This window comes from Phyllopteryx taeniolatus, chromosome 12, assembly GCF_024500385.1.
Source record: "Phyllopteryx taeniolatus isolate TA_2022b chromosome 12, UOR_Ptae_1.2, whole genome shotgun sequence".
NCBI classification, from domain to species: Eukaryota; Metazoa; Chordata; class Actinopteri; order Syngnathiformes; family Syngnathidae; genus Phyllopteryx; species Phyllopteryx taeniolatus.
The window spans coordinates 3325818-3341127 of NC_084513.1; the positions used below are offsets into that span (position 1 = coordinate 3325818).

At 46.2% G+C, this 15310-nt stretch overlaps 1 protein-coding gene across 9 annotated transcripts in view; it reads left to right on the forward strand.

The window, feature by feature from the left end:
- Positions 1 to 10207, forward strand: part of ttn.2 (titin, tandem duplicate 2) — a 258645-nt gene extending 248438 nt beyond the window's left edge. For all 9 annotated transcript variants that reach the window (XM_061791839.1, XM_061791840.1, XM_061791846.1 and 6 more), the window contains 3 exons: positions 95 to 5971; positions 6484 to 6792; positions 8986 to 10207. In XM_061791839.1, the coding sequence (XP_061647823.1) occupies positions 95 to 5971; positions 6484 to 6792; positions 8986 to 9278 (6479 nt within the window). In that variant the 3' untranslated portion in view covers positions 9279 to 10207. The remainder of the gene's footprint in view (positions 1 to 94; positions 5972 to 6483; positions 6793 to 8985) is intronic.
- The last annotated feature ends 5103 nt before the right edge of the window (positions 10208 to 15310 follow it).

Genomic DNA, 15310 nt, shown 5'->3' on the forward strand with positions numbered 1-15310 from the left:
TAGACACTCAAGTTGCTGATATTTAGAGGGATTGATCATTTTAATGGTGATCGTTTTGAGATTGAGTGATGCTACATGGTCTGTGCAATTCCAGTTCCTGCCAAGATTCACTTGCCAAAGGATCTCCAGGGGATGGGAGCAGTCCACGCTGTTCGGGGTGACCATATCACCATCAAGATCCCCATCTCTGGCAAGCCCGAACCAGCAATTACCTGGCAGAAGGGTCAGGAGATCCTCTCCAACTCTGCTTATCACCAGATTATCACCACTCGCTCTTTCACATCACTGGTCTTCCAGAAGGGAGTACAGCAAAAGGACACAGGCTACTACAGCATCACTGCCAAAAACAGGTTCGGAATGGACAAACAGACCATTGAGGTGAGCATAGCTGACATTCCTGAAGCTCCCAAAGGACTGGTGGTCAGCGACATCTCCCGTGATTCCATTACCCTGACCTGGGAGCCCCCTGCCAGGGATGGCGGAAGTGAAATCATCAGCTATATTGTGGAGAAATGCCCCACCTCGGCTGACAGGTGGATTCGTGCTGGACAGACTACCGACTGCAGCCTCACCATCCTCAACATCTTTGGCCAGGCAAAATATCAGTTCCGCATTATTGCAGAGAACCAGTTTGGCCTGAGTCCTCCCTCTGCACCAACGGAACCCATCACAACAAAGGTGGACAAGTCCGTGATTAGGAACTATGATGAGGAAGTAGATGAGACCAGAGAGATCACCAAAGGAGAGGCACAGTCCTTAAAGATCAAGGATCTGTACTCCAAGTACACTATTTCTGAAGAGCTTGCTCGTTGTCAATTTGGAGTGGTCCACCGTTGTGTGGAGATCGCTACCAAGAAGACCTTCATGGCCAAGTTCATCAAGGTCAAAGGAACTGACCGTGAACTGGTTCTTAGGGAAATCGAGGCCTTGAACATAGCAAGGCATAAGAACATTATATACCTACACGAATATTTTGAAAGTATGGAGGAGATCATCCTCATCTTTGAGTTTATTTCTGGAGTTGACATCTTTGAGCGCCTTGGAACAAGCAACTTTGAGCTCACGGAGAGGGAGATTGTCCTCTATCTCAGACAGGTCTGCTCAGCACTCAAGTTTTTACATAGCAACAACTTTGCCCACTTTGACATCCGCTCAGACAACATCGTTTACACCACAAGGAGAAGCTATCTCGTCAAGATTATAGACATGGGTCAGGCTCGGTTGCTGGTACCGGGTGAAAACATCAGAATGCTCTTCTCAGCTCCAGAGTATTGCGCCCCTGAGGTCCACCGCCATGACTTGGTCACAACAGCCACCGATATGTGGTCTGTGGGTGTTCTGGCCTACGTCCTGCTGAGTGGTGTCAATCCGTTTGCTGCAGAATCCATGACACAAATGATCGAGAACATCTCCGCCTGTGAGTATGTCTTTGACGGCGAAGCATTTAGGGACATCAGTCTGGAGGCTATGGACTTTGTGGACAGACTTCTTGTCAAGGACAGGAAGCTTCGTATGACAGCCCATGAAGCATTGGAGCATCCTTGGCTGAAGATGAAGATCGAGCATGTCAGCAACAAAATCATTCGGACGCTGAGACACAGAAGGTACTACCACTCTGTGGTAAAGCGGACCGATACAATTGTCTCAGCAGCTCGTGTTGCCTACGGTGGCGCCTTTAGGAACCAGAGAGGATTGGCTGTGGGCAAAGTGAAGATCGGTACCGAGTACCAGGGTCTACGTGCTGGCCCAGTCATGCATGCCTATGCTGAGGAAGGTGGCCATGTTAGGTTCACTTGTAGTATTGCCAGCTTTGACCAGAGTACGCAGGTAACATGGTACTTCGGTAGCCGCCAGTTACACTCAAGTTCCAAGTACGAGATCACATACAGCAATGGTTTTGCCAGCATATATGTGAAGGACATTGAAGAGACTGACGATGGCGTCTACAGGTGCAAGGTGTTAAGCGATGACGGTGAAGATAGCACATATGGCGAACTCTTTGTTGAGACAGTGAGAAGCATCAGGGAGTACTATGTATGTCGTTCCATCAAGAAACTTAGAAAGAGGGTTGACAAAACCAAAATCCTGTACAGGCCACCGGAGTTCACGCTGCCTCTGTACAATCGCACAGCCTACATCGGTGAAGATGTGCGCTTTGGCGTCACCATTACCGTGCATCCCGATCCTCATGTTACGTGGTTGAAGAACGGAGAAGTAATCAAACCTGGAGACGATGACGCCAAGTACACTTTCATGAGTGACAAGGGCCTCTACCAGCTGATTATCCACAACCTTGACATGAGCGACGATGCTGAATACACTGTCAAGGCCCACAACAAATTTGGAGAAGACAGCTGCAAGGCCCGTCTCACCGTGACACCACACCCCGTGACGGAGGAAACTATGAAGCCCACATTCAAGCGTCTGCTGACCAACGTTGAGTGCACAGAAGGAGACAGTGTCCGCTTTGATATCAGAGTGTCTGGAATCCCAACTCCTTCACTGAAATGGGAAAAGGACGGACATTCTCTCCAGTTGGGTCCAAAGATAATCGTCATCCAAGAGGATGCTGACCACCATGTTCTGTACATCAGGGAGACACTGCTTGAGGACTCTGGTGTCTACAAAGTGACCGCAACCAACTGTGCTGGCTCAATGAGTTGCCAAGCTACGCTGAATGTGGACCGCCTCACATACACCAGAAGAGAGTACAAGAGCGAGGAGGAGAAACAGAGACACGTTCAGATGCAGATTGAAAAGACCAACAAGATGGCTCAGAAGATTGTCGCCACAGAGGAGATAGTTCCTCTCAACCCAACAGCCCAAGAGGCTCTGAAATTTGCTGCAGAGATGTACAAGCCTGCTATCAGCACCAAGAACGTCGAGGGCGAATTTGATATCAGGGCGGTGAAATCAGAGACCAAGAAACTAGAAGAGCGAAGGATTTTCATGCCATATGAAATCCCCAAACCTGTAGTTCATGACCGCCAAGCTCTGGGTGAGGACAAAGTTATTAAGCAATTTGTTGCTCTCTCTGACATGAAATGGTACCGCAAATTGAAAGACCAGTATCTGGTTCCAGAGAGAATGGAGAGGTTTGTGCAAAAGCGACAAAGGCGAATTCGCCTGTCCAGGTGGGAGCAGTTCTACGTCATGCCGCTCCCCAGAATCACTGACCAGTATAGGCCAAGATGGCGAATTCCAAAAATGTCTTTAGATGATCTGGAGATTGTCAGACCTGCCTGCCGCTCACCATCTCTTGAGTCCGAGATATCGTTAAGATCTAGGAGAAGATCTTTGGGTGATTTGAGTGACGAGCAGCTGTTGATGACCGCGGATGACTATCTGTCCTCCAGGAGGACTGAGCAGGAGAAGATGATGCTGGAGGATGAACTGGAGCTTGGCTTCTCTGCTTCCCCTGCGATCAGTCCGGTTCGCATTGAACGACATGCAGTGCAGCGTGAAGAGAGGTCTCAGGAGGTCCGGCAGAAAGGTTTGGAGGTCACAGAGACAAAGAAAAAGCGTACTGTTTCTCAGTTCATGAGAAGGAGGCGCTCACTGTCCCCCACATACATTGAGCTGATGCGTCCAGTCGCCGAGCTGATCAGACCTGCTCGCAGGAGGCTGGCGGTGGAGACAGAGACCGAGACAGTAGAGAGGAGATCCCCCACTCCAGAGAGAACTCGTCCCCGCTCCCCGAGTCCCATCAGGTCTCTTGAGAGGTCCTCCCGTTCCTCCTCACGGTTTGAGCGCTCTGCCCGCTTTGACATCATGTCCCGCTACGAGGCCAGAAAGGCAGCTCTGAAGTCTGAGAGGACATATCAGGTGGTTAGTCAGTCACCGTTCAGCCTGGATCATGGGCCCCGTGTGACTGTCAGGATGCGCTCTCACCGCGTGCCACTTGGTCAGGACACCAAATTCACCCTGAATATCCAAGCCAAGCCAGAGGCCGAGGTCAAGTGGTTCCACAACGGAAATGAGATCGGTGAAACCAGCAGTAAATACGTCTTTAGCAACATGAGTGGAGTTTTGACCATCACCATCCTGGACTGCCAAGAAGAGGACAGTGGCACATACCGCTGCTTCTGCTCCAACACCAGGGGAGAAGCCTCAGACTATGCCACCCTGGATGTGGCAGGCGGCACCTACACCACCTTCTGTTCTCGGCGCAAGGACGAGGAAGTTCCTAAAACGTTTGTTCCTGAAATGACTCGAATTGATCACTACCACTCGTCCCGTTTCAAAACTGGCTATGAATCTCAGAGCCACTTTGAAGTGGAAGAAAGCAAGACTAAGCTATCAGAGACACATGTAGGTGTCACTCGGGAAAGATACGGGGCTTCTTCTGAGAGATACTCATCAGCTGAACGCTATGACTCATCCATCAAGTACGCCTCTACGGAATACTCATCTGCCTCCTCCTACTCTTCTGAAAAGTTAGCTTTTTCTGAAAAGCATACCACAGCTGAAACTAAGTCAAAATATGCCGCTGCGTCCGAGCAGCTTTCTGTCCAAAAAGTGAAACCCTATGTTGCAGCCAGATTACTCACCAAGCCCCAGTCTGTGACCGTAGCCGAGGGCGAGAAAGCCTGGTTCACCTGCGATATTGATGGAGAGCCTGCGCCTTCTGTGATCTGGGTGCACGAGGGGAGAACCATTATCTCCTCCCGCCATGTTCAAGTCACCACCACACAGTACAAGTCCACCCTGGAGATCTCCTCCATCACATCCTCTGACGAGGGCAGTTACACAGTCATCGTAGAGAACTCCGCAGGCCGGCAGGAGGCTCAGTTCACCTTGACCATCCGTAGACATGTTCCAAAAGAGGTTAAGGGCATCAAGTTCCCAGAACCAAGTGTGAAGTCACCAGAGCCTTCAGTCTCATCACCACCACCCTCTGTGACTTCCCCTTTTCCCAGTTTGAGGTCACCAGAACCTCGTGTCAAGTCCACTGACCCGAATGTGAAGTCATCAGCACCTACCGTCAAGTCCCCTGAACCTAGTGTAAAGTCGCCAGGACCTAGCATCAAGTCCTCTGAACCTAGTGTGAAGTCACCAGGACCAAGTGTCAAGTCTCCTGTGCCCTTGGTTAAATCACCAGCACCCAGTGTGATGTCACCAGGACCCAGCGTCAAGTCCCCTGAACCTAGTATGAAGTCACCAGAGCCCAGTGTCAAGTCCCCTGAGCCCTCGGTTACGTCGACAACACCCAGAGTAAAGTCACCAGTACCAGGTGTCAAGTCACCAACTCCAGCTGTGAAGACACCAGCTCCTGGTATCAAGTCCCCTGAACCTGAGGGCTTTAAGTCCCCCAGGGGTATAAAATTTCCCGAACCAGGACCTAAGTCACCAACATCAATAAAGTCACCTGAAGCTGAGGAACCTAAGACACACCGGGGCATCAAATCCCCTGAACCGACAGGAATTAAAACACTTAAAGGCATCAAGTCCCCAGAACCTGCTGGCATCAAAACACCAAGAGGCATCAAATCTCCAGAACCATCTGGCATCAAGTCACCAAGGGTTGTGAAGTCCCCTGAGCCCGAGGGAGTTAAATCTCCAATTAGAATGAAGTCTCCACCTCCCATGATGTCCCCCAAGAGGGTTCTGTCACCACCGACTGTCAAGTCTCCAACCCCCAAACCTCCCAAAGTCATGAGTCAGCTGGCGGCTATGGCCTACGAAGACTGTGTGAAGATGTCTTGTGTTTGTGACAGCAGTGTCAAAGAGGTCTCATGGTATTGCAATGGTAGACGGCTTTCCAAGAGCAGCCGCTTTGAGATTAAGTACGCCGAAGGTTCCTGTAGTCTCCTGATCCACGACCTAACTGACAGCGACCAAGGAGAGTACACCTGCGAGATGACATCTGAGGGAGGCGTCTCAAAGTCCTCCTTCTCCTTTACTGGACAGGTGTACCAGTCGATGCGCATGAAGATCACCGCTTATTGTGAAAAGCAACTTGCACTTAAAGGTGAGCAACAAGTTTAAGGTCTCTCAAGTAGGGTTAGGTGATATATGGAGTTTTTTGACCCAGGATGATATTTAGATGGGTTTTTTTTTTTTTTCAGCTTCCCTAGCTTAAGGCGCACTCCTGCTAATGTGCACTGCTTTCACTAACAACATGGTCGCGAACAGAGAGGAGCTAGTTTACAAAAGCAGTCTTTGTTCACAACTTAGTGACTCTCTCAATCTGTTGTATTATTGTTGTTAATGGTCCCTGGTTCATGTTTCTCCATGTCACTTCAACATAGTTCCTCGGTACTAAGATCGTGGCAAAGGCCTACTTTTATACTAGACAGGGCTTTTGAGTAGAAAAACAGCAAATAGGCTGTATCAATAGTTTTCCAGCAGATAAAGGAGAACTTTTGTGATTAAAATCCGAGATTTTATTGAAAGGGTTATATATCGCCCAGCCCTACTCTGGAGTCTCTGGTCAGTCCCTCAGGATGTTAACAAGCACGCTTTTCCCTTCTGGACACTCAGCAGGCTCCACCACGATGACAAGTGTGAAGGAGTCGTCCTTAACCAGCTCCACGACCGCAATGAAGAGAGAAATTTGCACTATGGAGGAGTCGTCGTCTTCCTTCTCGTCGTCATCATCCTCCGCCCAGCGAGTCATGATGTCCTCCATGATGGAGTCCAGCTCCTTTGACAGCCCGGCCGCTGAAATGAAGTTTGAGACCATGTCCATGTCCAGCGTGTCCTCCATGGCTTCCGAGTCGTATGCCATGAGCTCTAGCAGTGTCATGGGAATGAGGTCGCACCTGACCGGATCCTCCTTCAGGGCCATCGGTAAGACTCTGATAATAACTTATTTGAACATAATAATAACTTTATTTGAACAGTGAAACCCCTGTTTATCATGGGGGATACGTTCTAGACCCACCCACGAAAAGTGAAAATCTGCGATGGAAAGACCATAATGAAAAAACATTTTTTAAATATAGTTTCACCCCTCATGCAAATTTTAAACACTATTAAACTCACACTGAAATTTATTAAATGACACTTTGTAAAGTACAGTGGTGCACTCGTATCTCAACATGCATTTGAAATCATCTTTCCCTATTGAAATGAATGGAAATGCAATTAATCTCTTCGAGTTCCTCCAAAAAAGCACTCAAAACTAATTTATTTAACGTGTTTTCGTAATAAAAATTGCACTCAACAGAATTGCAGTCTAAAAACACTCAGTGATAACGTTTGCTCTCCACATAACCTGCAAACGTGAAATGCAAGCCCACAATACGACTGTACCTAATGTACTATCCTTCCTTGTTTTTTTTTCTGTGTTGTGTATTGGCAGTTGGAAAACTAGCTTATTGGTGTATTAGTGCTACAAGCTGATATTGTCCTTCCACTCCAAGGAAACTAATGTGAATTGATGGTGGCAAACTGTTGTGAAGTTTGCTTCTGCCATCTAGTGGTGGGGGTCTGAAGCGTACATATCTCATATTTTTGCTCGAGTCGCAAGACTAAAAATGGACAAAGTGACGGCTCATACTGTATCCCGAAAAACCAGTAAGTCGACGCACTTGTATCTCAAGGCACCACCGTATTCCTTCGTGCCTATTCTTACTCTCTGGCTCACACAGTTCTCCAAATAAGAGGCAAAGCAAGCATTTGTCACCCAGCTGAAGTTGACTGTTAACACTGACACACAAAATAAAACAATTAAACATGTTTAAACACCAAAATCTTCAACAAAACTATACTGTTTAGTTTAAACAAAGTCTAATGGTTTCATGCTAACGTATAATGTGAAATGCCATAGATGGACTATTTAAATCAAATTTGATGATTAGCATTGATGTTACGTAATTCTAAACCTTTAAATAACTGTTAGTTGAAACCACACACAAACAGAGCATACAAAAATCCTCACAGGCATACAGTCATTCTCTGTGTTTTGTGGGACTGAACACTATGACTGTGGCTACCTTCTCTTTTTGCTGTTCATTACGTTGCATCTCTTCCAGTAGAGCTAATGCAGGGCTGCTAGACATGGTGTGGCTCAACGTGGTACTACACTGAAGGCGAGCCACTCTAAAGTCATTTTCTTTACCGCTTATCCTCACTAGGTTTCGTGGGCTGCTGGAACCTATCCCAGCTATCTTCGGGCAGGAGACGGGGTACACCCTGAACCGGTTGCCAGCAATCGCACATAGAAACAAACAACCATTCACACTTCCGGGCAATTTAGAGTCTTCAAGCAACCTACCAAGCATGTTTTTGGGATGTGGGAGGAAACCGGAGTGCCTGGAGAAAACGCACCCAGGCACGGGGAGAACATGCAAACTCCACACAGGTGGCGCCGGGATTTGAACCCCGGTCCCCAGAATTGTGAGGCAGATGTGCTAACCAGTCGCCCACCATGCCGGCTACTCTAAAGTCAGACTTACCAATAAACTGTAAAAAGCTTCATCCATCCATGCATCCATTTTCTGAGCCGCTTCTCCTCACTAGGGTCACGGGCGTGCTGGAGCCTATCCCAGCCATCATCGGGCAGGAGGTGGGACACACCCTGAACTGGTTGCCAGCCAATCGCAGGGCAAATACAAACAAACAACCATTCGCACTCACATTCACACCTACGGGCAATTTAGAGTCTCCAATGCATGCATGTTTTTGGGATGTGGGAGGAAAACCCACGCAGGCACGGGGAGAACATGCAAACTCCACACAGGCGGGGCCGGGGATTGAACCCCGGTCCTCAGAACTGTGAGGCTGACGCTCACACCGTGCCGCACTGTAAAAACCTAAAAAAATAAATGTTTTAAATTTAAAAAAAAGAAAAGCTGATCACAAAATCTCACTCTCTCGGGTACGTGAAAGATGAACGGCGATATAGCGGGAGTTCACTGTTGTACAATATTACAAATATGTCAAAGGTGTACTCTACATCCATATGCTTTAAAATTCATCAGTAAAATCTGAAAATATGTCAAACGGGTGTCAATAACTGAGCGCATCTCGCCGGTTCAGGTTCTGCTCCCAGAATTGAGGCGGTGCCCGAGGACATCAGCATCGAGCCCGGCAAGGTCCTGACGGTGGCCTGCGCCTTCTCGGGTGATGCCACGCACGTGGAATGGTCTCGTGGCGGCAAGAAGATCGAGTTGTTGTCGGGGGGCCGCTTCCACATTGAGACCAGCGAGGACCTGACCACCCTCATTATCACGGGCGTGCGAGAGGAAGATGCCGGAACGTACACCCTCAAACTGTCAAACGAGCTGGGATGTGACACGGCCACCGTTCACATCAGCATTCGAGCCGTGTAAAAAAACAAAAACAAGCAAATATACTGCGCGTCCCCTTTTCCCATTTTTGTCATCTTTTTATTTAGTATGCGACTCGACTTGTAAATAGGAACTATTTTTGTACCAAACATGACAAACTCAAGTATCTCCACTTGTTTGAAAATGTGACATGTACATAATGTATATAGCCGGATGTGACGGTTATGAGGAATGTATGCATCGTTATTTATGACAATTAATATGAAGTGAAACAAAGAAACCAAAAGAAGCTTTAACAGGAGAAAGTGCCACGTGGAACGAATACCCTGCTAAATGCAGAAACTCAAAACTGTGCCTCAACGTTAAGTTGACGTCTAAGATTTCCTCAGCAGGTAGAGCGTCTCCCTGTTGAAGTTTACTCAACACTAGACTAAAAAAAACTAAAAAAATAACCACGAGCGCGAGGTCCCGAGCGCTGTTTGCCTCTACCCTCACGTAAGCAGCACGAAGGGACCTGGCGCTGCGACGGATGATGTCGTACCACCGTTTTCAAAGACACGCTCACAGTGCGAGCGGCCTGCACTGCCTGAGCACGTGTTTGTTTTTTTGTTTTTTTAAACGCCCAATGTTTGGTAACCGGCGCCTGTCCGGCAGCCACCACCCTCACCGGGGCCCTGGTCAGCGCCGGTTGCCAAAGACGGTGGCGCTTCCTCATGGAGGTCTGCAGTGTGCATGTGTGTTAGTGTGTAGACGACCAAATGCCTGTCCGTCTGTCGGCACGCCATCGTGTGCAGCGGCGGACTCCGAGCGAGGGAGGGTTTACCCGCGAGTGAGGACCCTCGTTCACGAGGGGGCACCCTCATCCGCGGGGAGACTCTCGTTTTCTCGACTTTGGTGTTTGTTTTTTTCCAGCAGCCTCCTCGAGTTTTTCTCCATTACTGATTTAATAAAGTGTGATTGTCAGCACAGCAGCACGACTTGTGTGTGATTCTTTACTGCCCGGTTTAGATGAGAGCATTTGCCAGCATATGACAGAATGTAGGAAGAAACACTTTTAGGTTATAATGTGATATTGTTTATTTAGTGTTGCGTCGCATCACACACGTGATCATATGGGTCATTTTCATACAGTATAATTTGATTCATAACGGTAAAGACACTTGTAAAAATACAATTCTAATTGAGCAATTTTTTATGCCGTCTTGGTTTTACATGGGTAAACAGCCACACTTTGTCCTATTTTCAAAAAGTTATTGATGGTTTCAAATTTCTGGCATTCATAGTAAAGGCAATCTTTATTGACAGAACAAATGGTTGTCGCCCATTGGAATACACTTCTTGAATAACGGTAAAGACAAACTGCTTCATTAAGTGCATGTGGGTTGCACAATTTAGGTGTTGCCCTTGAAACTCTGTGGATAAAAGTGCATAAATACTCATTAAATTATTAACTTTATACAATCATAATAACGGTAAAGACATGCAGTAGTTCCGACACTTTAACAAATTCATACATATTCACACATATCTCAGAAATAACACCCTTGAGAATGCTGTCTGCTATTGTGAGAATGCAAAATGGCTGCCTCATCCTGGCACTTCAGCTCACAGATCCCTCTGGTGTATTGCAACAACATAATGAGGCTCTCTTCAGTGGCATCAACGGTAAAGACAGCTTGAGTGACGAAGAAGGACCGTTTGTAATAGAACCCCCCCCAAAAAGGAACTCTGAAGACACTAAGATGCATTTGTGTTAGTTTTCATTGAAAAGGCAAGTTCAACAATAGAAGAAAAATCCTATATCCAAAAATGTCAGAATCTTCAAAAAACGGTGCAAATCATTGACTTCATTTTGGACACCTACAGTGAAGACATTTTTGCATTACAATTTTCAACAATTTTACATATAGAGTATTTTTTTCTAAGAACCCATTGTGACGTTTCGACGGATAATCACTGCCAAAAATTCAAATACTCTGATCAGTAAAATTGATTTTCAAAACGAAATTCAGTGGGCCATGTCTTGACCATTATAGATCAAATTATATTAAAATGACCCATATTCTATCGTATCACATAATGTAGGAACTAATTAATGCCTTTGAAGTGTTCATGTATTATTGTTAACTTATTGACTGGCAGCAGATTTAGAGCATTTTGACTGATCTTTCAAGATCCACAGAATATTCATTCTGTGACAATGTAAGTACTGAGGCTACTGAAACAAAAACGAGTTTTTTTCAAGATTTTTTTCCATTCTTTAGCAGGGATCTCGTTTGGTGTGTGTCCCATGTCTGAGACACACAAAAATAAGCAAGGACACCTTAAGCATGGTGACTCTGCGTCTACAAATGCAGAGCATTGCTTCCCAATGTGTGTGTGTGTGTGTGTGTGTGTGTGTGTGTTACTGAAGTGCTTCAGCGAATCATTATCCAGTAAAAGTAGGAGTCCTGTTTTGGTGACTGTAGCCAATCAGAGGGAGAGTAGGGCAGGTTATCGTTCCATAAATACTGCAGAGACTTTTTTTCCGGACTCGATAAATTGTCATTGCTGTGGTAACACCTGCCGCGCCGCTGACGAAACCAGCGAGCCGCAGGCGGAACGGCATTGGCTCCGTAGATGCACACAAGTGAGACACTTTGGGGAAAGTCAACTATTCATGGATTAAAGTAGTCCGGCGTAGTGCAAGAAATCTAGTGTATGATTTATTTTTTTTTTTTACAAGACTCACCCTAGCATGTGTATGTAGCAGCAAAGACATTTCGCACGTTCAATGACAACAAGCCGTGGTTTACTGCCAAACTTCAGCAACTTCGCCGGGTTAAAGGGGACACCTATCGAAGTGGGGACAGAGCTGTGTACAATTGCGCTAGAAATCAGATGACAAAATAAATTAACATTACAAAGACAAATGATGCAGAAAAGATGGAAAAATAGTTTACAGTTTGCGGGAGGGGTGGGGGTGGTGGGGCACATGGGGCATGTGGGGCGGTGGCGGGGGGTGGCATTGGGTCCCTGTAGCCTCCTCCGGGTGGCCAGTTGTCAGGGCACCTCGGTGGGGCCGGTGGACTGCCCTGGGTCCCTCGGTGTGGGACATCTCCCATCCGCTGGTCTGCTCTCGGGTAGACTCCTGGGCCCGACCCCGCCTCTCGATTGATTGGGTGGGGTCCTCAGCCTCCGCGGTGCAGGACACTTCTGTTAGTCATTGTGCATGGGAAACGGTGTCAATTCACTTACATGTGTCCGCAGGCACACACCCCTGGGACTTTTTCGCTGTGTGTGGGGCCACTCATTGCGACAAATAATATTATATATTACATAATCATATTTACATAGCCACTCCCACCAAACTTCAGTTGTACAGCCGGGTTGACAACACTTGTTCTGCATGCTTCCTCTCCTGTCCTTGTCCTGTTTTATCTTGTCCTGTCCTTCCCTCACAGGGTGTACCACTACTGCCGCATACAACACTGATATATAATGTGTCCTTGTTATTTTCTCATCTTGTTTAATAGTAAACAAATAATAAATAATAGTAAAATAAAAATAAATATCCATTATAATACTACGAAACCACAGCGCCATCTTAAAGACTCCACTGTGACTCAGTAAAAGTGTTCTGGCATAAAAGGGATACATAATTTTTGCTTGACCTAACAGCCGAACAGGACCAAAAAAAAACAAAAAACAAACAAACAAAGCGGCGGGCCCAGACCTTGTGTCCCAATCCTGCCTCAAAATCTGCGCGCACCAGCTCCCTCCAGTCTTCACACAGATCTTCAATAGATCTCTAGAACTGTGTGAAGTACCAAACGCTCTACCAACGCTCCACAAAAGGTGCTCTGTCCTGAGTTGTTTAAAACATCTAGATGTAAATACTATGAAATACAAGCTGGAATTCTGAACTTTTGTCTCATATTCATCTTTTGATCTGAAACCCAAATGTCTTCAGTATACAACAAAAACAAAGGAATTGACCTTACCTTCCAACACTTTTGGAGGGGACTATATATATATATAAAAAAGTGGTGCGCAGGTGCGCATGAGCACTGAAAACAAAAGCACACTCATTTCAAGTGTGTCAGTGCGTGTGGTGTATTTTTAATAGTATCTTATTTTGACATTTTCACAGTACAGCATAGTAAGCACAGCATGTACTGTAAGAGAGAGATTGCTTCAACTAACAAAGGGCAATTCTTGTGACCGTTTGCTTACCCAGAAGGTTCTCCCCCCTCTGCTGCTTACAGGACAATACGTCCTTTAGGTAAGCTAGGAAGCGAGCCATAAAACGGGGACTGCCATGGTAATATCACGATAACATCACCATTTGCTGGTTCAAAACCAGTCTCGGTGTGCGCCATTGGGCATACGGTTGATTCATGGACAGAGAGCCACTTTGTGGACAAAAGTGACACCAACTATAGGTAAAGGGGAGTAGCTTCCTATTCGAAACAACTCAGTGAGCCAATCGGTTATGTGAGCCAATAGGTTATGTTGTCCATCCATCCATCCATTTTCTGAGCCGCTTCTCCTCACTAGGGTCGCGGGTGTGTCGGAGCCAATCCCAGCTATCATCGGGCAGGAGGAGGGGTATGCCCTGAACTGGTTGCCAGCCAATCGCAGTGCACATACAAACAAACAACCATTCGCACTCACATTCACACCTACAGGCAATTTAGAGTCGGCAATTAACCTAGCGTGCATGTTTTTGGGATGTGGAAGGAAACCGGAGTACCCGGAGAAAAGCCACGCAGGCACGGGGAGAACATGCAAACTTCACACAGGCGGGGCCGGGAATTGAACCCCGGTCTTCAGAACTGTGAGGCAGACGCTCTAACCAGTCATCCACCGTGCCGCACCACAAGGATATTACTAAGTATATTTTCAACCGTTGGAACGGTAGTAGTTAAAAGTGCGTGTCAACGGGAATTTGTTTGGTGTGAAGGAGTTATTTAAGGTCTGAAATGGGGGAATGCGTAAGGCAAAAGTTAAGTGTTACAGAATTACTTTTACGTAGTGCCGACCAGTGATGCCGCCAAAAAAAAAAAAAACACCATTTTGAGTAACGAGCAAAGTAACGCGTTACTTTCCTCAGGAAAGTAATTAGACTACAGTTACTTCTTCTAACCAACAATAGTTACTTTTGCATCATCAATGTCTCTCAAAAAGTTCCACTTTGTAGTTGGTGATTCGAACAAAGAGCAGTCCAGCTGTGCAGAAGCATTTAACCGAGACCGCTCACGTCGTAAGTGCTTCTCCCCCCCATCAATCACCCACAGCTTTGCTTGTTAAACAGCTGGTTAAACTTGTCACTGGGAGCAAAAAGGTTTTCTCACTCTTCGTATCAAAATTACTTTGGTGGGAGCAATACTGTGTGTTTGTGTGTGTGTCAATCTCACGTTTATGTACACGCACGCACACACAGTTGCCTTCACAGACCACAATCGGCATCTTTCTATCTATCAGTGAAGAGTCTTTAGAGAAGTGTACTGACAATGGTGTGCTTGTTTACATTTAGTTACTTACTGTAACTGTGTTGGGATGTCAAGTCTGCACTAAGTTGCTGATTTAATGTGGCTTCAACTTCACTAACATTTAAGTTATTGGTTCATGTTGATGACATCATTCTGTAACTTGTTTGGCGTACATTACCAAATAATGGCTTAAGCTAATGCTTTTTTTGTTCTGTGGGTGATATTCTTGCCACTTGGCAGCTACTGAAAGTAACTAAAAAGTTACTTTTTTCTAACTAAGTTACTTTTGATATCAAGTCATCAGTAAAGTAACAAAGTTACTTTTTCAAGGTAACTGAGGCAACACTGGTGCCGAAGGGGATGGCGTTAGAATACACGAAAGTCTCATATTCGGCTCATATAGGACTGCGAAGGACAAAGGTTAGTGATAAATTGAAAGATGTTTTTATAATACGACAAACAGTAATAAGGTGTAGATTCAGGATGAAAGGAGATGAATAAAAGTCGGGGGAAAGGAGAAGGACGTGAAAGTGATTTGGGGAGAAATTAGTAGAGGAGCAAAGGAGAAGAGAAGAAACTTCCCCTATTTTAAGATTGTAA